We start from the raw sequence: 20028 nt of genomic DNA, 5'->3' as shown, positions 1-20028 counted from the left end.
CCTCTTTCTTTTTTCTCCCCTTTTTATGTGGCCGCGTGTGGCTCACGGTTGTATTATGCATGGTTGCTGGGTTTCTATTGTATTGCACATGGGTACCGCCCTGCAAGGACATCAGCAGCTCGAAAAATGTTTGTGGCTCTCTGTTGTTTGCTCACTTTGAATGTTTCATTTTGTTTGTGACAGAGAGCAGAGGGATGCTCAACCTCCATTTTTTCCTAATGCCTGGTGATGCTAATGTTTGTCCCCACACACACATGCTCAAGCATATATGCTCGCATATGTGTTACCTCTGTTAATAATCTCCTGTTATCTCTCTTTGGTCCTTGTTTAGAATCACAGTGCACACTGTGTGGTGAACCAGAAGGTGAGTGGGCTTCGCCATTCCCCGAAATGCTCGTGTCATCGTCATCTCCCAGCTTGTTGTTTGCCATTAGGGGAGGGTGGGAAGCGGAGCGGGGGCGAGGCTTTGCTGCAGACACCCTGTTCTTCAGTCTTCATCTCAGCAAAGCAATGGTGTGGAGCAGCTTTTTAGGTTCCGTGTCAAAAATAATAAAAGACACAAAAATGCACTGCACAGAGTGAGAAAGCACTCCCTGGTTTTTATTTATTTACTGTGCAGCATTTCGACAGCAGCGCTGCAAATTTCAAAGTATCACATGTGTAGGCTGGGGTGTGTACGCACAGTGTAACTCCAGAGGCAGCCATGTTTTTGCACATACTCTAATTGACAGCATGAAGGCTGAAGGGCACATGTTCGGAGCGATGACTAACCACGATTGTTTCTGCTTCACATCTCATCCAATGTTGCGCACATAGTTGAGCAAAGACATATTTGTGAGCTTGTGTGTGTGCAACATGCTCGTGGTGTATTTCAATGCCTGGAATCTGCTTAGTTCATGAGCCTGCTGTTAGATTAAGAGGTCTTTTCAAGCTCCTGCCACCTCCTCATTCTGCATCATTCCCATATGTCTCCTTCCACTCCCGTCCAAAACCATCGCCTCCTTTTTGCATGCTTTACTTCTGAGAGGTGACCCTCCGTCTCTGCACAGCTGTGCTCCATGTGTTTTGTTCTGGTGTCTTATCTGGTAGATTGCTGTAACTAACAGTCTCTCTAAACAAAAATGACTGGAAATTATGGGTGAATAGAAAGCGCTTAGAGTGCTTTGCATCTCGCAGTGAGAGGGGTAAACCTCGAAATGAGCATGCTCGCTGATGGGCTCGGTGACAGATATGATATTTCCCTCTGGACTTAACCTTGTCCAGGAATCAGCCATGTGCCTCTAAGCCCAATAAGCATTATTCTGTGTCTCAAAAATCAATGCTGCTCTCTCTGCTTTGCTTGATTGGATTAAGACGTAATCAAATCGAGCATGATAACTGTGTTCTTCTGACCTTCCCACTGAGACGAGCAAAGACGGGAGGGGAGGCCTGAGGGAAGGACAGGGAGTGTGTGTGTGTTTGTGTGTGTGAGTGTGTATTCATATCTTTGTGGGGACCAAAAATTGGAATTTTACTATACTTGTGGGGACCAAAATCCTGGTCCCCATAAGTTTGAAGGCATTTCTGTGACTCAAAATGTGGTTAGTGTCAGGGTTACAGTTGGGTTAGGGAAAGCATTATGTCAATTAGGTGTCCCCACAAGATATGAATACCCGACGTGTGTGTGTGTGTGTGTGTGTGTGTGTGTGTGTGTGTGTGTGTGTGTGTGTGTGTGTGTGTGTGTGTGTGTGTGTGTGTGTGTGTGTGTGGATCTGGGCAGAAGAGCTCCAGAGGCACCCATGCTGTTGCTTCATGTTGCACAGGATGGTGTCTGTTGAACCTCCGGAGGGGAAACCAGCCCTGGAGCATCCGTGTGGTTGGTTGAGAAACGGCTTTTAATGGTCACTTTGATTCCTGATCTTATTCTTTGATTACTTACATTATTATTATGGTTTTTCCCATTTTGGACCCATTTGAACTTATTTTTTTAGTTAAAGTTCTTTAATATGTAGATTTCATTTAGAACACATTAAGAGCTGTTCAGTAATGATGCATACACATCAGATGTAAGGAATGCAAACCAAAGTTTTGGATAAACAGTCGGAAAACCAGGATTATTCGCCCCTAACAGCCAACAGGAGGAGGAGGAGTTGAGCTGATAGCTGGAATCAAGCTGAACTCATGAGCCTTCTCCTTTTTTCCTGCATTTGTGATTATCGGTGGCATCAGGAGAGAAACCACAGTGTGTTTGATGAAGCTGAAATATTTAAAGTCAAATGAAAACACAAATTCGTTTCTGTTTACATTACCATGTGTGAACACACTTAAAGCAGCGTTTTTGGACGTACAGCACATATGAGTCCTATCAGTACAGAAACATTTGGGTGTTGAGCGGCTAATAGCATCAGCATGTCCATTAGCTCGTTGCTGTCGTACCTCTGCACGTGGCGGCCGCAGCGAGAGGCTTCATGTCTGCAGCCAGCCTGACATCTTGATAGGTGTGGCACAAATTTTCACTTGGACACAAATTCGTTTTTTGATTAGATTAGATTTTGGTGGCAAATATCAAGAAAAGAAACTTTAGAATTCATGTGCTTACAATAACAAAACTCCCACAGATGTCTAATGAAAAACGGATACTTAATATCCAAGAAGTGAAGGTCTGGACAGGAACTGATGTAAATCAGTCATCTGAGGTTTATAATCCCAGATTGTAAAAATCTGATTTCTGTTGTGTTTCAGTCCTGAGAGGAGGGAGTGTGAGCTGCAGTGTGACGTGGTGATTCTTGGTGAACAACTGCTTTCATATTTCTATAATTCCTAAATAAAAAATATATTTTGCTGCTTTAAATTCCTGAATGCACAGCAATGTCTGTCTTTGCCGTTTGTTGCCTGGCGCACTCGTCTTGTTTCATACCAGTCACCAGACTCTAAACCTACTTAAAACACGCAGCTCTTATCTCTGTGTTTGTGTGTTTGCTCTGAGAATTGTCAGAGAGGAATTTAGCGCATTTACAAGGCCAGGCGAGGCTTCGTCGCCTGCAGGTGATAATCCCACGAGAAGGGCAGAAAGCAGGCATGTGATGTGAGGAAGAGCGATACAGAGACATTGAAGTGCAAACATGCACATTTGCACATCTTGTCCTCTTGTGTTTGAGCTGAATGCTGAGCCAGGGTCTACAGATCCCACTGGAACCCTTAACTCCTTATCTCATAAATATGTAGCTCACACCAACACATAAAAATGATTGGACCCACTCTGAAACCGTACAGTAGCAGAGCATGTCAGATGTTTGTTATAAACTCTTAATTTCAGTTTGTTTATTGTACACTACATGAAAAAAGTAAGTAATTGGTCAGTAAAAATAATCCTGCAGCAGTTTTCTTCATCTCTCTGTTCCACACATTTCTTTTTATAGTCTGCGAAACAGGCACGAGAACAAGCGCAGCTGCTCAGTGAACATGCAGAAAAACTGATGCAGAATATTTCTTTGTTTAGGTCATTTTTAATGTGCAAACTCTCAAAGTATTGTTCCTCCAGTTTTTATCAAAGATGCACCAAATAGAGCTTTTTCTTTGGCTGCTGGGAAAATTAGAGGATGCCCACAAATTTCCAAGACGTGGCTCCAAGCACCCAAATAAGAGAGCTCTGTGGTGCAGCTCAGAGAAAACACGACGTTTACTAAGCTGTGTCTACAGCTGACGTAGAGCAAGAGGGAGGACATTTTCTCAAAGAATGAAGAGAAGCACTTACTGGTGTTAATGGAAATTCAAATAATCTCACCAAGTGATAGTTTGTAGCTTGAACCTATTCGCTGGAACGTTGAAGACAATATAATTACACAGCAAGCAAGACACGAAGTAGGCAAAGTTCTTCATGTTTCTCGTGCACGGGAGAGAACCGGACAAACAACGTTCCTTCGCTTGACCCCAGTTGCTCTCGTCCGCTCCCCCGTAACACTGCTCTTTTATTGAGGTTACATGAATATGCATAGGTTCATTAACATATGACGTCTACATACAAACAAAAAGTACCTTGCCTGTGTGTTTGTGTGTGTGTGTGTGTGTGTGTGTGTGTGTAGGGTCAGAGTGTGACCCCATAAATGACTTCCCTAAACCTGCTGGTCTGGAAGTCCAACAGTTCATCTAAACAAAAGGCACTTAGCCTAAAACAGATATAGCCACGTTTATCCTACCATAAAACAATAAGACAAGGTACGACCTCTTCCCATGCTCCCAGAGTGGAATGCACACAAAGTTTGCAGACTATTAAGGATCGAACCTCTACCAATCTAAAACTAATTATAAAACTCTAAGCATATATAAGTAGATATTTCTAAGCATAAATGACAATCAACAATACAAAACCTAACACCAAGGTCTAACACAGAGTCTCATATTGAGCGCAGGGACAAAGGAAGCACAGACACAGCTGTTTTCAAGTCAAAATTAGAGCCCCGTCCTTCAGCTGATGCATTGGTGATGCGTGGCAGTTTGCTCACTGACAGCAAATGTGAAAGGGAGCATTTCATCATTAACCGGACCTTCACACAGACCCTGAACTTCACAGTGAGGGAGACAATGAAAGAAAATGGTTGAGACAGGAGGAGGACAGGGGGAGGTGAAGGGTAAGCCACGCATCTGTTAGAGAAAGAGATGAAAAGCAGAAGGGAGACTGGGCTGGCTCGCCTCTGGGATTTTTTGTTTATAAATTGTTATTTTCTTTACATGTTTTGATGTGAAGCCTAATTGTGTCTTTGATTATGTTTTTACAGGGTAGCAATTCTAGTAATTAGGTTGTTGAGCACATGGTGGGCATGGAAACACAGGACCCTGACACTGAACAGCCCACAGTCCCACATGAGCTGCCTCAAGTTGGATTGCACATTTATGATCTCATTATTTTAAATAAATAAGAAACCATTAAACCGTTTTATTAGTGTATAAATTTAAAAAGAGACAAAGAGGGAAATTTGCAAACTGATACTGCACAATCCGAGGTTCGGTTTGGTGGATAAATCATGTATTATTCATTCTGGGTAGCCAGTTTTTTACATGCTACATTAGTCAATGCAATAAGCATTATCAGGCTCTCGGGTCTTATTCTTAACTGCATCGTATCAACGCTACGAATGTCTTTTAGTGTAATTTTGTGTTGGACAATTTCAGCCATGAGCCTGCAGGAGAGCAAAGCCACATTCTACGTTATCAGTAACATTATTGTGCTCTGATAGGCTCCTGTACTCCTTCTGTGCCCACAAACTCTGTCCTGTATTGAAGCGGGCAGCGTATGTGCCTTTTAATGTTCACAAAGCCACTTACATTGTATGTTAGCCAGATAAATAGGACGTGCGGTGTGCCAGACCACTGGCCAAGGTCAGTGTCCAATACAGAAGGAGCTTGTTGGTAGGTGTGAGGGGAGTACTGATGCTGCACATCATACAACATCAGCAGCCTCATAAGGAGCACCTTCTGCTCCTGAACTTTCTCCTTTATCTAAAATTAGTCTTTGCACAAAATTGTAATCACTGAATTAATTAATTTAAGGTTTACTAGCAATGTTCTCCAGATGTCTGTGCTGACAACCATGTCAGTAGTGTACGTTGTTCAGCAAACACATTCCTTAGACTTAATCTCCTCACTACTGCACGGAAAACTCTGTACAGAACAGCTGTTAACTTTACCAAGTTAACATTAATCTTCCAATTTCAGGATACATAACCCTGCTACTAACTTCAGATTTCCAGTATGATCCATATAAAGTCCTAATTTCAATTAGTACATATATGAATATTCCTGTAGTCTATGCCAGACTTGTCATTGGGAACCACCCAAGACAGTCATTTGTATTTTCATGCTTTTCTGTTGTTCTAGGCACTAGGGCTGCTTTATTATGGTCATAAATAAATATCATATTTAGGTCAGAGGTGACAGGAACCTGGCCTGAGACCAGTCGCAGTCAGCTGTCATCTTCAAAGCGACTTTGAAGCATCAAGACAGCAAGAAAATGCCAACATGATGGAATCAGTTTGAGATTAAATGAGGTCAAGTTTGCAGTTTGTGACAATGCAGAGATTAACTGAGATAAATCATCACACATCACAACTCTGTTGCTGTCTACATACACAGACGTTCACATTAACATCCAGAGTCCTCACTGAAAGTCCTCCTGAAACACTGACGTAGTTGCTGCCGGATGGCAATTTAGCTGCAACATGACATATAGAAACTGCAGGACGGCTTCCACTGCAGAGGGATTTTGTGCAGACGGACTCAGATTAATAGCAGCGTGTTAGCAGCCTGTCTCCATTCATGAATCAGCTGTTTGGAGACAGTTCAGTCAGTGCGGGTCTGTCCTCGATTATTTGGAGACGCGTTGCCTCCCACCTGCAGTGTTGGAAAGGTTACTTTTAAAATGTATTCCACTACAGATTACAGATTACATGTCCCAAAATGTAGTTTGTTACGTATTCCGTTAAGTTACTTAATGTGAGTACTTCATATATTGTCATTGCTTTTTAAAGCTACATGAATGCACTATCGCTGTGTGATTTATTACTATTACTGAAGCCACTGAGCTAACACTGTTAGCTGACGTTAGCTGAGGTTAGTTCATAGACTGCAGACTGTTAGACTTGATGGAAAGCATTAATCATATAATCATGTGCAGTTCTGAAAGCAACACCAACTAGATTTTTAAATTTGAATATAAAAGGAGTAACAGTAGGGTGATAGATCACTTTCTGTAGTGATCTCGTATAGAAATATGTTTTCTTTCTGTCTGCTTTCAGAACTGCACATGATTATTTGCAGCTAGCAGGTTGTAATGCAGCCTTCAGTAATAGTAATAAATCACACAGCAGTAGTACATAAAGATGCTGAAGTGGCACAGAACCCAGGCAGCTACCACAACTAAAACAAGGTAGCTGCAGTAGGCTAATGTTAATTTTTTAAAGAGCTTACTTCCAGATGTTTCGTTAGGTTGGACTCTTTTGATGCTGAGAGCAGCTTGGTTGCTGGCAAACAGAGTTTGCATTGCAACCTCAGATTTCTGGTCAGAGCCTCTTAATGCATGTTTTGTTTGGGTTTCCTGCAATAAGTGGAATTACCAAAATTAAATAGGGCGTCCCTTTAATCCTACAGCAAATACATACTGTACACAGTCAGGAAGCCGAGCAGCCTGACGGCCAACAGGGCAGCATTAGATTGCAGCGCTGTTCCCGGCCCCGGGCGGCGACACAACGTTTCAGCAGCTTAGTGTTTGAGAGGATGGCAAAGCAGCAGCTTTATGTCACTAACAGGCATCTGAGGGAGACGGAGAAGGAGGGAACAGGGAGAGGAAGAAAAAATATAACATCTGAAGATTGCCTGCAGCTGCCCAGTGAAGAGGGATTTACAAAACATGCTATTTAAACGGCAAGCAATTTTTTTCTTCCTTTGCCAGGCACCGAGGAAAAGTGCAGCAGGCAGTCAATCCTTTGAGCTTATCGCAAGTAACCAAAGTTGCTCTCTCTGCTTTCTCGAGCCCTCGTCCCCTTTTGAGTTACAGCCAAACGCAGACATTCACAGTCCTCCGCAGCTTTGATAGTTTTACACTTAACATTCACAACATTTTGAAATAAATGTTTAATGGCGAGAGAGAAAGAGCCTTGCAGCTGGGTGTGTGACATATAAAATCTCATCAGGCAAACATAATGAAGAAGGCTTCAAGGAGAAAGTTGTGTCACATTACTGGCGCTTCCTCAGACATTACATGCCATCTAATCTAGCTTCAGCTTGAGTGCAGGCATGGAGAATGTGTGGGGATGTATCTGTTAAGAAGATTGAAGGGAACAGCTTTCTCAAACTGCCGCCATCGATCTGTCTCCGTCTGAGTCCCCATGAATGCCAAAATCAGTGGCTGAAATAATGAGAACGTAAAGATACAGACGCGTTACCGGGGAGAGCTAGCAAGAACTCTTCTATCAGAGCAATTCGTCGCAACACTCAGGTTCTGTGTGTGCCAGCATCTGCAGGTGTGCACGTGTCCCGTGTGTGCAGATGTCCAGGTACTAGCTGCAGGGGTCTGCACGCAGAGTAGTTTTGCTCAGAGACTCATGGGACAGCGAGGGGAAAGCTCGACATCACTCCAGGCAAAAGACTGATGAGCAGCAGAAACACAGGGGAAAGTTTGAAGCGCCTCAAAAGGGAAAGCCTCGTGTGATGTGTTTTTCTGTGAATGCTCCCATTTATAACTCATGTAAAAACACACACGGCTACAGCTTGTTAGCAAATACTTTCCCAGTGAAATCCTCACAATGAATACACTTTTAAATATTTGTATCGTTATCGCCCGTAAACATCATGTTTCGAAGGCCGAGTACAGCGTTTAAAACTGAGAATGATAGTGTTGGATTCATTTCTGTTTATAACTCTGCTGTAGGTCCTGTGGTTTAATGGGACTTTGGGGGTGATAACAAGAACACCTGACCATCAGCATGCAAATAGTCTCATTATAGGGAATGCTCCCACGAGGTGCTGTAATACTTATCCAGGCGCACACGTCATCCGGCTCCCGTTTCATGCTTGCTGTAAAAGGAAGGCTATCGGCAGCTGTGAGGACTAATACATGCATGCTGCATACTTTGTTTTTGAGCAAATGCATCAATCCAATCCATCTAATATCCACACACTGTGAGGCTTACAGTGGCGTTAACAAGGTTTGACAGTTTCAAGTGGCGGTGACTCGTTATTCGTTATTGTTTAAACGCTCCGCGCCGTTTGCCGACTGGTCTGCCAGGCCGGCTGGATTTGCAGAAAGCGCTCACCATGATTGGAGTCTCGCTTATCTCGTTTCTCATTCAAACTTGAGAGCTGTCACGTGGATTTGTGTGGCTGCAAGTTTTATTAGCACAGAGATGTTAAAATGTGTCTGGTTGTCAGTCAGCAGGAAAGAACGACAGCCCTGATGCCGCTGGCATCGCTGAGATACTTGCAGAGCGTCCGTGGAAAGCGCAGCACGGAGGTAACGGTGCACACGTGTAGGGTGACGGGGCTGGATTTGCTTTGTGGGGGTTTTTTTTCCATTTTTTTTTTAGGTTATGTTTCTGTAATCACTTAAAACTTGCTTGGCCCGGTCTCAGAAGACTCCGGCTTGGATTAAAATGTCCCACTTCACATGATTACCCTGCGAGAAGGAAAATGATGCTCACACAGTACATTACACACAAGCGTCTTTTATGAGACAAGGGGGGAGTGACAAACCTGGTGCGTCACAGCAGTGGCACCAAAGGAGGGTGAGATGCCATCGGCTTTGACACAGAGGCAGAATTGGAGTCCATGGGCTGTGCAGCCAGAGGCACATACTGAGCTTCTTATTTTGGCATGCTAACACCCACACAGAGCCTCAGCACCTCTTTTAGCTTATTAAATATTCACTGACCAAATGATTTCAGGAATGACTTTCAAACTTCCTGTTTGCCCAACCAGTCTGCATGTGTTTTGTGGACTTGGAGAAGGCATTGACCGTGTGCCTCAGGAGGTCCTGTGGGAGGTGCTGCAGGAGTATGGGGTGTCTGGCCCGTTGCTAGGGGCCATTCGATCCCTGTACAAGCGTTGCAAGAGCTTCGTTTGCATAGCCGGCAATAAGTTGGACTCGTTCCCGGTGGGTGATGGGCTCCGCCAGGGCTGCCGTTTGTCACCGATTCTGTTCAGAATTTTTATGGACAGGATTTCTAGGCGTGACCAAGTGGTGGAAGGCTTTCACTTAGGTAGTCTCAGAATCTCATCTCTGCTTTTTGTGGATGATGTGGTTCTGTTGGCTTCATCGGGTGGTGGCCTCCAGCTCGCCTTGGAATGGTTCGCAGCCGAGTGTGAAGCGCCAGGAATGAGGATCAGTACCTCCTAATCTGGGGCCATGGTCCTCAGCCGGAAAGGGTGGAGTGCCCACTCCGGGTCGGGGATGAGTTCTTGCCCCAAGTGGAGGAGTTCAAGTATCTCGGGGTCTTGTTCACGAGTGATGGGAGAAAGGAGCGGGAGATCGACAGACGGATCCACAGAGATGCAGACGCTGTACTGTTCTGTCGTGGTGAAGAGGGAGCTGAGTGTAAAAGCAAACATCTTAATTTACCGGTCGATCTACGTCCCTACCCTCACCTATGGCCATGAGCTGTGGGTAGTGACCGAAAGAACGAGATCGTGGATACAAGCGGCGGAAATGAGCTTCCTCCGAAGGGTGGCTGGGCTGAGAAGTTCGGCCATTGGGGAGGGGCTCAGAGTAGAGCTGCTGCTCCTCCACATCGAAAGGAGCCAGTTGAGGTGGTTCGGGCATCTGACGAGGATGCCCCCTGGGCTACTCCTGGGTGAGGTGTTCCGGGCATGTCCCACTGGGAGGAGGCCCTCGGACAGTCGCAGGACACACCGGAGGGATTATATCTCTCTGATGGCCTTGGTGTTCCCCCGGACAAGCTGGAGGAGGTGGCTGGGGAGAGGGAGAGGGAGGTCTGGGCTGCTGCCCCCGTGACCCGGCCTGGATAAGCAGAAGATGGATGGACTTAATCCACAATGTTTCAGTGACTTTTCTATACCAGTAAAACCCAGGACGACTCATTTGGCCCGATTAGAGTTGACCTCTTGGAAACTGGCAAACAGGATGAAGGACAGCCTGTGAATTGTTTTCTAAAGAAGTGACTTTTAAGGCTTCACTTTCACACAAACTCTATAACTTTTCAGTTGATTATTAAAGCAGGCAATCAGTAATCAATAAATAACCAGAAATTCTCTGCGTTACTTCCAAAGTGCTTATTTATTTCAGCGTGTGCCGTCTGTGATCTCCACAGGAACGCTGACACCGACTCAGGTAAGATAAGATAAGATAAGATAGAACTTTATTAATCCCTCGGGTGGGTTCCTCTGGGAAATTCGACTTCCAAAAAGCACAGCAACGACCGAAGTTACAGTTACAGAATTGTTATATATATATATATATATATATATATACACACACACACACACACACACATATATATAAATACAGAGACAAATATAAATAAAAAATACAAAGGGGATAAATAGAATAAATAGGAATAAAAAATAAAATACAAGTGAATTGCACATTTCAAGTATTGAGTCTATTGCACTGTTGACTATTTACAAAAAGTATTGCACAAGGTATTGTACAGTGAGGTGAAGAGGCACTACAGCTTAGTTGTTCCCCCCTCCTTTGTCCTCCTGTTTCCCCTCCCTCTCCCCTCCAGAGAGGAGTTAAACAGTCTGATGGCGTGTGGGACAAAGGAGTTTTTAAGTCTGTTAGTTCTTGTCTTGGGGAGAAGCAACCTGTCACTGAACAGACTCTTCTGATTGTTTATGGCCGTGTGCAGAGGATGCCCAGCATTGTCCATAATGTCCATCAGTTTCTTTAATGTCCTTTTCTCTGCCACTGTCACCAGAGTGTCCAGCTTCATGCCGACCACAGAGCTAGCCTTCCTGATCAGTTTCTCCAGCCTGGATGAGTCCCTCTTTGCTGTGCTGCTCCCCCAGCACACCACAGCATAGAAAAGTACTCCAGCAACCACTGACTGGTAAAACATCCTCAGGAGCTTCCTGCAGATGTTAAAAGACCTCAGCCTCCTGAGGAAGTACAGTCGGCTTTGGGCTTTTTTATACAGGTGCTCTGTGTTGCATGACCAGTCCAGTTTATTGTCCACCCACAGCCCGAGGTACTTGTACTTGTTGACCACCTCCACCTCCTCCCCCTCTATCTGAACCGGCAGTGGACCTTCTCTGGACCTCCCGAAGTCCACAACCAGTTCCTTAGTCTTTGAGGTGTTGAGTTGCAGGTGGTTTGTGTGACTCCATGCGACAAAGTTCCTCACCAGACTTCTGTACTCCTCTTCCTGATCATCCCAGATACACCCCATGATGGCCGTGTCATCTGCAAACTTCTGAATATGGCATAATTCAGAGTTGTAGCAGAAGTCAGAGGTGTACAGGGTGAAGAGAAGAGGGGACAGCACAGTTCCCTGTGCTGCTCCTGTGCTGCTGACCACAGTGTCAGACGTGATGTCCTTCAGCCTGACGTACTGTGGTCTGTCGGTGAGGTAGCCGGAGATCCAAGCCACCAGGCAGGGGTCCACCTCCGTCCTGTTCAGTTTTTCCTGAAGCATACAGGGCCGGATGGTATTAAAGGCACTGGAAAAGTCAAGAAACAGTATCCTGACCGTGCCTTTTCCCCCATCCAGGTGTGAGTGGGCTCTGTGTAGGAGGTACAGGATGGCATCCTCCACTCCGACACCCGCCTTGTATGCAAACTGTAGTGGGTCCTGGGCATGTTGTACCTGTGGTCGGAGGAGGTTGAGGAAGAGCCGCTCTAGAGTCTTCATAAGATGTGACGTCAGTGCCACCGGTCGGAAGTCATTCAGCTCATTGGGCCGGTTCTTTTTGGGGACCGGGACGATGCAGGATGTCTTCCATAGGGCGGGCACTCTCCCCAGTCGCAGACTGAGGTTGAAGACTCGTTGTAGCGGCTCCCCAAGTTCAGCAGCACACGCCTTTAGCATCCTAGGACACACCTTGTCTGGGCCTGCTGCCTTTCTGGGGCGAAGCTTCCTCAGTTGCCTCCTGACCTGATCCACTGTGACACTGGGAGATGTTTGGGAGGAGGGGAGGGGGGGAGATGTCTTGCTGCTGAGAGAGGGATTCGAGGAGGGGGGTGTCATGGTGTCAGGAAGGGGGGGAAGCGAGGGAGGCAGGAGAGTGGGGAGAGGACTCTGTAGTGAAGGTGAGGGTGAGGGTGGGGGGGGTTGTGGGCTGGTCAAACCTGTTGAAGAAGTTGTTAAGTTCGTTTGCCTTCTCCACAGTCCCCCCCACTGTGCTTTTCTTGGTGTTGTGGCCTGTGATGGTTTTCACACCATTCCAGACCTCCCTCATATTGTTCCTCTCCAACTTCTGCTCCACCTTCCTCCTGTAGGTGTCCTTTGCTTCCCTCAGGCAGCGTTTCACCTCCCGCTGTGCTGCTTTCATCTCCTCCTTCTTCTTCATGTTGAGGACAGCTTTGACTTCCTGTGTTACCCACGGTTTGTTATTAGGATAACACCGTAGGTATTATGAATCCATGTGACAACATTGATTCCAGACACTCTAAAGTGGAGCGCTGTGTCAAATTCAGTGTCAGCTCTAACCAAACATTAACATTTAGATTTAGGAGGGAAAACGATCTTTAATGAGGCACCGGGCCCTTATTATTATTATTATGATCGCTCGCAGGCTGTCTAACTCTCTCCCGTTCGCTCCTTCTCTTTCCTTCGCTGTCTTCATCGTCCACATTTTGTAACTCGAGATAGCAAACTGGAACATCCTAATTATGATTAAATATCTCACCGCTGCCTGTGTTACCAAAACCAGAAAAACATGGCACCGAACACGTCTCGTTTCCTCTCTTCTATTTTTGTCTCTCCTGCCTTCGTCTTCTTCTCCCCTGAGTGTGTGCTCGCTTCACGCTGTTGCTGTCATTTCCTCCCAAACGTCCAAACATGGCCTCACTCTGGCCTCTGGATGTCTTTCCCCGTCTCTGCCTCTTTATTCTGTTCGCTTCACGTGAGGACAAAGGTGGGAACATCTCTCTGGTTCCATCCCAGTCATCCGTGAACTTTTCAGCAACAGGAACCAATTACTGTAACAAGACTGGTTTGCAGAACGTCTTCATTTCACGCAGTTTGTCTGCTGGCTTTTCTCTTTAGTCAGCCAGGGCCTGCTTGTATGATCAAGAGCCTCGAGTGCAAAGAAATGAATCACTGCTCTCTGAAATGATGGCACCTTAGAGATGCTGGTGATTACTGCACACTGCAAACTCACCATATTTAAGGTCTGCATGGGTTTTTGATTGAAATCAAAGTTTATTGCCACACTTTTATTCATGAAGCCTCCACAGATGCACCGCTTGGCCAGCCAAGCGTCAGACAGGGCCAGAGATAGCGGATGATGCACTGGGCCGCTACTGAATCACAAGCACCCTGTTGCTATGTATAGGCTGCAAGTACTCTGAGGAAAGGATCGGGAGCGAAAGACTGATGGCTACTGTCAGCCAGCGGCACGGGTGAATCATGAGCGCGACTATTTTCACCCATCTGAGTTTCCACATAATGTTTCCCCTCTTGAACATTTCCTGCTTGAACAGTTGTCTCCTGTGTACCAATGTTTTATTTTGGTATAACGTTGCGGGATGAGGGTGAGTCACGTCTTTCCGTTTTAGCCCAAACCGACGTCGCTGACATTTGACATCGCGGTTGCGGAGCCGCAGACCCGACGCTCATCTGTTTATTGCTGCGCTGCATTGTTTACCACTTGATAAGCTCCAGCAGCTTAAGGTCAGAGAGAAGCGTGAATCCCTTACGTAACAGTGAGACTCAGCGCTCTGTGCCCTCTGACAGACGGTAAGCCTTTCACTGACACTGAATCACCGTGACGTGGGAGATAATGAATACAGCGCACATCCTACAGTAGAACATTTGGCCTATTTTTTCCCCCCATTGCCAAACTCCACCTCTCACTTTGTGTTGTTTCCCTCTATTTCCTGAGCCTGCACCAAAATCTCATTATCATGCTCTGCAGCCTCTTCATTTAGCCACATATCTGGCTCAGTAGCGCTGGGGGAAGACATTGGATTCTTGAAAGCATATCAGCAAGCAGGAAATAAGGCGTCTCTCTCTATCTGGCTTGTCTCGTCTCCCCTAATGACAGTGTTTTTTTAATAAGGACGTTTTCGACTCCGCGGGAGCTGGGGACGCAGTACTTCAGTGACCACTCGATGTGTAGCTCTATTAGCTGTTAACTTCAGTGCAGCTCAGGTGAACACCAAATGAGTTGAGCAAGTCGGACAGATTTCCCACTGGCCCAGAATTCATTGCAGGAGTTACGAGCGACATGACAAACACGGGCTCAGGGGATGGAAAGTTTGGCTGGGAAAACTGAGCGATGCTGAGGAAACCACCTCACACAACAATTCAGGTCAATATGTGACCGCGGTCTCTAATTTGATGTTCTCTAGCACGTTGGTCCTCTTTTTGGATTTCGTCGTCCATTTAAACAGAAATCTTTAACTCCGGTCCATGACAGGCATGTCTCCGTGCCTCGGAGGTGCACTCCTGGAGCCAGAGACACACTTTTCATTTCTAAAAATAAACCTGTTCCCCCCTCATCCTAGTTTTCAAGCAGGGAGTATAAATAAGGGAGGAAGGAACAATGCTCACAGCTTGAACTGCTGGAAGGGACCGTCATTATTTTCAACAACAATTATGACAGAGTTGCACTCCTGCGACTCCCCCCCCCCGTTTGAATCATCCGTGAGCAAGGCTGATTCGCTCACAAACGTTTTCTCCTCCCACACGAGCTTTGGAGGAGTGTTATTTAGAAAACTGAATATAGAAATGATTTATTGATAACACTAACACAGTTTAGAAGTCCTTCTCGCAGCTGCCGGGGGATTGTTGCTTTGAAGACTGACTGTGAGCGATGTGAGTCACCGTAGCTGTGTGATAGCCTCAAATTTGCTTCCTTTTGTTCCTTTCTTTGTTCAGGAAATTCGTCCTGTGCTCCTGAACCGAAGTGAAAGCAGCACACCTGTTTGTTGGCTGTGTTTAATCACAGAGACTTTAATGGCAAGCTGACCTCGGGACGCAATAGCTGGCCTTTTTGGGCAGGCGCGCGTGATGACAGGCATCAGTCTGACATGGCAGTAATCCAAGAAAGGGCGGGAGTGTTAATAGTGTGTACCGTGTCCTCACCCCGATGGACCCCACTTCCCTGAAGGGTGTTTAAAACAACTCGGCGCCTGGGTCCAACGTGGAAACACAGGAAACATTCATCCCTCAGCCAGTACAGGCCACTGTGGGTTAACCTTCATGACAAGAAGGATCCACGGCTCGTGCCCATACTCTGTTTCTCTCTCACATCTGTTGTCACCATGTGATGAGGGAATTAAGCCTGTTTCTGTGAATTTAAAATGATCCAGTAACAACAACAGTGTTTTATTGCGCCCATTTTATCACAGCGGGGTCACTCCTTTGAGCTCAAGTGTTTTCAAAGACCACCAAGATCCTTAATTTAAGCTATTCTGAAAAATACCAAGCACTCTGACTCCCACTCCCACTTAATGCTCATTCTACAAATCAAACAATCCATCACTGTTCGCCCGCGCAGGTAATGCAACCTGTGGTGTTTCCTCTGACACCTGCAGCAGTACGCTTCCCCAAAAGTGTTAAAATCTCATCACAACCCACCAAGCGTGTGACGTGCAGCAGCTGAACGCGAGCCGACAGCTGAGCGCTTTTTAACGAGCGCGCCGATGGTTGAACGAGACTTGTCTCGGGTGTCTGTATCTGTCCGTCTCCCTCCATGAGGTCCACTATGTGATGACACAAGCCCGCAGTGACAGCAGCGTACCAATTTCCAAACAGTTGCAGCAATTTTAAATCACCCCGAGTTCAATGTTCCCCGCCACCTGATAAATCACCCCTATAGGTTTTTCTTCAAAATGTCACGATATGAACTGCAGAGTCGAGAAAGCGGCACACGCTGATCTTCGCCATCAATCCAGTCCATGTAACTCCTCGGCCTTATGGGAAAACCCGTGAACACGTTCATTACTGCAGCATTGTGGAGCTCGCCGCATGTAAATGCAGCGAGGCCGCAGCAGTTTCATCTACCCGTCCCTCGTCATCTGTTGATAATCGTGTTTTGCGCAATAAGACTCGGGGAGTGATGCCCCGCACTCTCTGAAAGTACACAACATCAATAACACAAGGTAATGACTTATTATCTATCGCCTTTATCAGACTGACAAAACCCGTGGCATTAACGGGGCGCTGAATGAGGCTGCCCACATCAATTAAATCCGCACCTCTCATTGTTCACATTCAGGCGGCATTAAAGTATGACAAGTGAAACATAATTAGGTATTAAATTGTATTAAATTGACCATTGAGTGTAACAGATTCGCAGCATGTTTCGTACGTCCCTCATTAATTCGTGCAAAACAGCATTAATCCATCATAAGCATGCGTGCTGCATGCTTCACTTTTTCTCACCTTGTCTTGTGATAATTCCCCTAACCCCCCGTCTGCCCTTTCTGAACACTGAATGTGGAGAGACAGCAGAGCACTTGTTCTCATCTATAGTAGGCTCACATACTCCCGCGCAGACTTCACTGAGTGCAACAGTTTGTTGATTCTGAATCACTCCTGCAAATATTGAACACTTTGTAATTCATGTTGTTTCAGACTTGAGTAATCTCTCCGACAAAGAACAGGAGGCAAAAAAAGAGAAGGAAAGCTAACAAGGGTGAACCAGCCATGCTCCGGAAATGCTGTTGTTTGTCTTACGATAGTGGAGAGTAATTGTTGTGGGCTCATTTGTTTTCAGGGGGCCTACACGTAGCGTGTAGGAGTTGTTCAAAGCTCGAGCCTCAAGGACGAACGTAAGAGGCCAATCGGGAAGTGGCGCAATGATGCAGCGATGCAGTCGTTACCCTGTGAGGGTTTGCTTCCTGCGTTACTAACATGACAGTGGCAGACTGTGTCGTGCAACATCGATATCCATGCAAGTAAAGAAAACACCTCAAATTTTGTTCTTTTATTGTGAAATGTATTCACAGTGCAGGGCTGCTGTCTTTGCACACATGCAAAACATGTTTATGTGGAAATGTTACAGAGTGGAATTATAAACAAGTCATTGTGAGATATCGGGATTCATTCTTTACGTTTGAAGGCGCTCGTCATCAAAAATCCTTGTCAGTATTAATTCTTTGGATTCATGGTGACGGTCACCAAGTGTTTGAGGCAGTAACTGTGTCTCAATCCAGATCTTCAGGTCTTACATGTGAAAGCTACGTTTTCCTGAATTAACTGACACAAAACAACAAAATATATTTTCATAAAGCATGCAGAGGATTGTTCCGTTTCCACTATCCAGCATGCGAGAAAGAAGAAAGATGAAGTTAAAAGTAGGTTGCAATTAGTTAAGCGCTGCTGGGACTTTTTAAATTGCCGTGGTTTATTTTCTCGCGACAGAACACCACTAAACCTCGTATTGTGTGGTATTTTCCAGAACTGCAGACTACTGAGCTTCAGACTCCTGAATTAGGACACAGCTATGGTGGCAGATGTGACTGTCACATCTCCCATCCACGGCCCCGGGCTAAGGCTAACACTCTGGTCCTGGCTGTGATGTGCATGAGCTTTGTTTCTAAGCAACCCCAGCTCAAAGCTTGGAGAGTCTAGATGGGGTGGGTGGATGGAGGTCTGTTGTGTTAGTGGTTCCACTTAAAGGGTTTGCTTTTGAAGCAGTTATGTCAGCTTTGTTGAACTTGAGCAGAACCTTGAGTTGCCTAGCTTCCCAGCTGTGATGTAAGTGCTGGCAAACATCTTTATCAGCAGCTCATACATGTGAATATTTAGCAAGCAGTCGAAATTTAGGGGTTTATTTTTACCAGAAAGCTGCAAACGTGCTCCCACTGAACGAGTATTTGCATTGCCTGTGTATCCTGAACCTAGAGTGATACTGTACCTGTGAGTCACCTTTTATTCTACAGCGTGAGCGCTCATGACAAAAGTTTAGGTTGCTGTAACTGCACGCTCACCTGTCTTTCACTTTCTTTCCTTCCTCACATGCCTGCCGCTCTGACAGCGCACAGATTCCCACACACACTTGCGTGCTAACCAGTCTGACATGATGAATTATCTCTACTCACCTCACAGAGTTTCAAAAATGGCTTGTTGATGAGACTCGGTGGAAGAGGCTACAGAGAGACCCCTTAGGGATGAAAATAAAAATAGAGTAAAGAAGGGAGATCCAGTGAAAATGGGCTCCATGGTTGACCTGTCACCAGTCAGCGAACCCTGCTGTCTGTGTGTTTTTAAATCTTTACATTCAAAACAACGTGTGACACTATCACTCTTCTTCTTCTTGTTGCTGAATTTCATCCTTTGTGACTGTTTCTGGGTTTCTGTCAGTCTTCTAGATGTGAAACATCAGGTGACACCCCCCTTCCTTAAATCCAATCCAGCCTGGCTGTTGTCAGGCATTGCACCCGTGTTTTCCATGTCTCCTTCCACCATTGCATCAACTCAATCAGCCCACTCACTCCACTGAATTATTACTAGAATCATGTGGTTTTAGTGACTGCCTGGGGAAGCAAATGAAAACCAGCCAGGCCCCGTAAGAGTGACTTTGCACAGATGTTGACTATCAGGGCGGCGGGAGTTTACATATCTGATCTACGCTGCTTATTTAAATCAGATGGGTATTACAGCTTTATGAGATGTGCACAGTAAAAGCGGATAACATCAGCTCACAAGCTTATTTGTCTATTAACCCTATGTAAAGGGCAATAAAAAGCATCGTCTGCCTTTAAAATTAGGCACACTTCAGCACTGTTTGCAAACAGCAGGTTGGCCGTTTCAAGCATCTTAAAAGCTGTGCTGTAGATTCAGGCACTCTTAATATCTTCTGTTACTGCATGTAATCCCAGAAAGCCTGGCTCCATGCTTTCGAGTTCAGGGCTATCTGGGAGCCTCCATCTGTCCTGTTCTTGTTGATGAAGTCAGTTCTTTATGACTTTGGCTTTGTGTTTGGGCTTGTTAACGTGCTGCAGAATGAATCAGATGCCTCCCCGATGGCTCTACGTGACTAATAAAAACCGAAAGTTCTCAGAACTTCTGCACAGCGTATAAAATGTTTTATGAAGCAAAATGGAAAGTCCAGGTTATCAAAATGCAAAATCTGAGTGTGGTCTGACCTTTTGTAGTGTAATCATTTTCATCCCTCAAAGGTCATTTTTGGACCAAGCTTGCTCTGTTATTGACCGGCCTTCTCATTACTGTCGATTGTTGGGGCTTTAGTTTGTACTGTAGGAGGCATTCATGAAACCTGCCAGCCAAGATCAGTCAAGGCCAGCACAAAGAAATAGTTCAAAATCAACTGTGTCCTTCCCACAGGTTATTTCACATTATTTATCCTTTCATTGAGTTTGGTTGAGGTAAAGGTCATCTCTCAATCCTGGCAAATCAGCTGATAATT

At 45.5% G+C, this 20028-nt stretch overlaps 1 protein-coding gene across 1 annotated transcript in view; it reads left to right on the top strand.

Annotated features, from left to right (window-relative positions):
* dlgap2a (discs, large (Drosophila) homolog-associated protein 2a) overlaps positions 1 to 20028 on the top strand; it is a 194883-nt gene that overhangs the window by 105870 nt on the left and 68985 nt on the right. Inside the window, exon 4 of the mRNA XM_076877866.1 lies at positions 332 to 364. Within this exon, the coding sequence (XP_076733981.1) occupies positions 332 to 364 (33 nt within the window). The remainder of the gene's footprint in view (positions 1 to 331; positions 365 to 20028) is intronic.

This window comes from Maylandia zebra, linkage group LG19 (genome assembly GCF_041146795.1).
Source record: "Maylandia zebra isolate NMK-2024a linkage group LG19, Mzebra_GT3a, whole genome shotgun sequence".
Taxonomy (NCBI): domain Eukaryota; kingdom Metazoa; phylum Chordata; class Actinopteri; order Cichliformes; family Cichlidae; genus Maylandia; species Maylandia zebra.
This window is presented reverse-complemented; position numbering and strand designations above follow the sequence as displayed.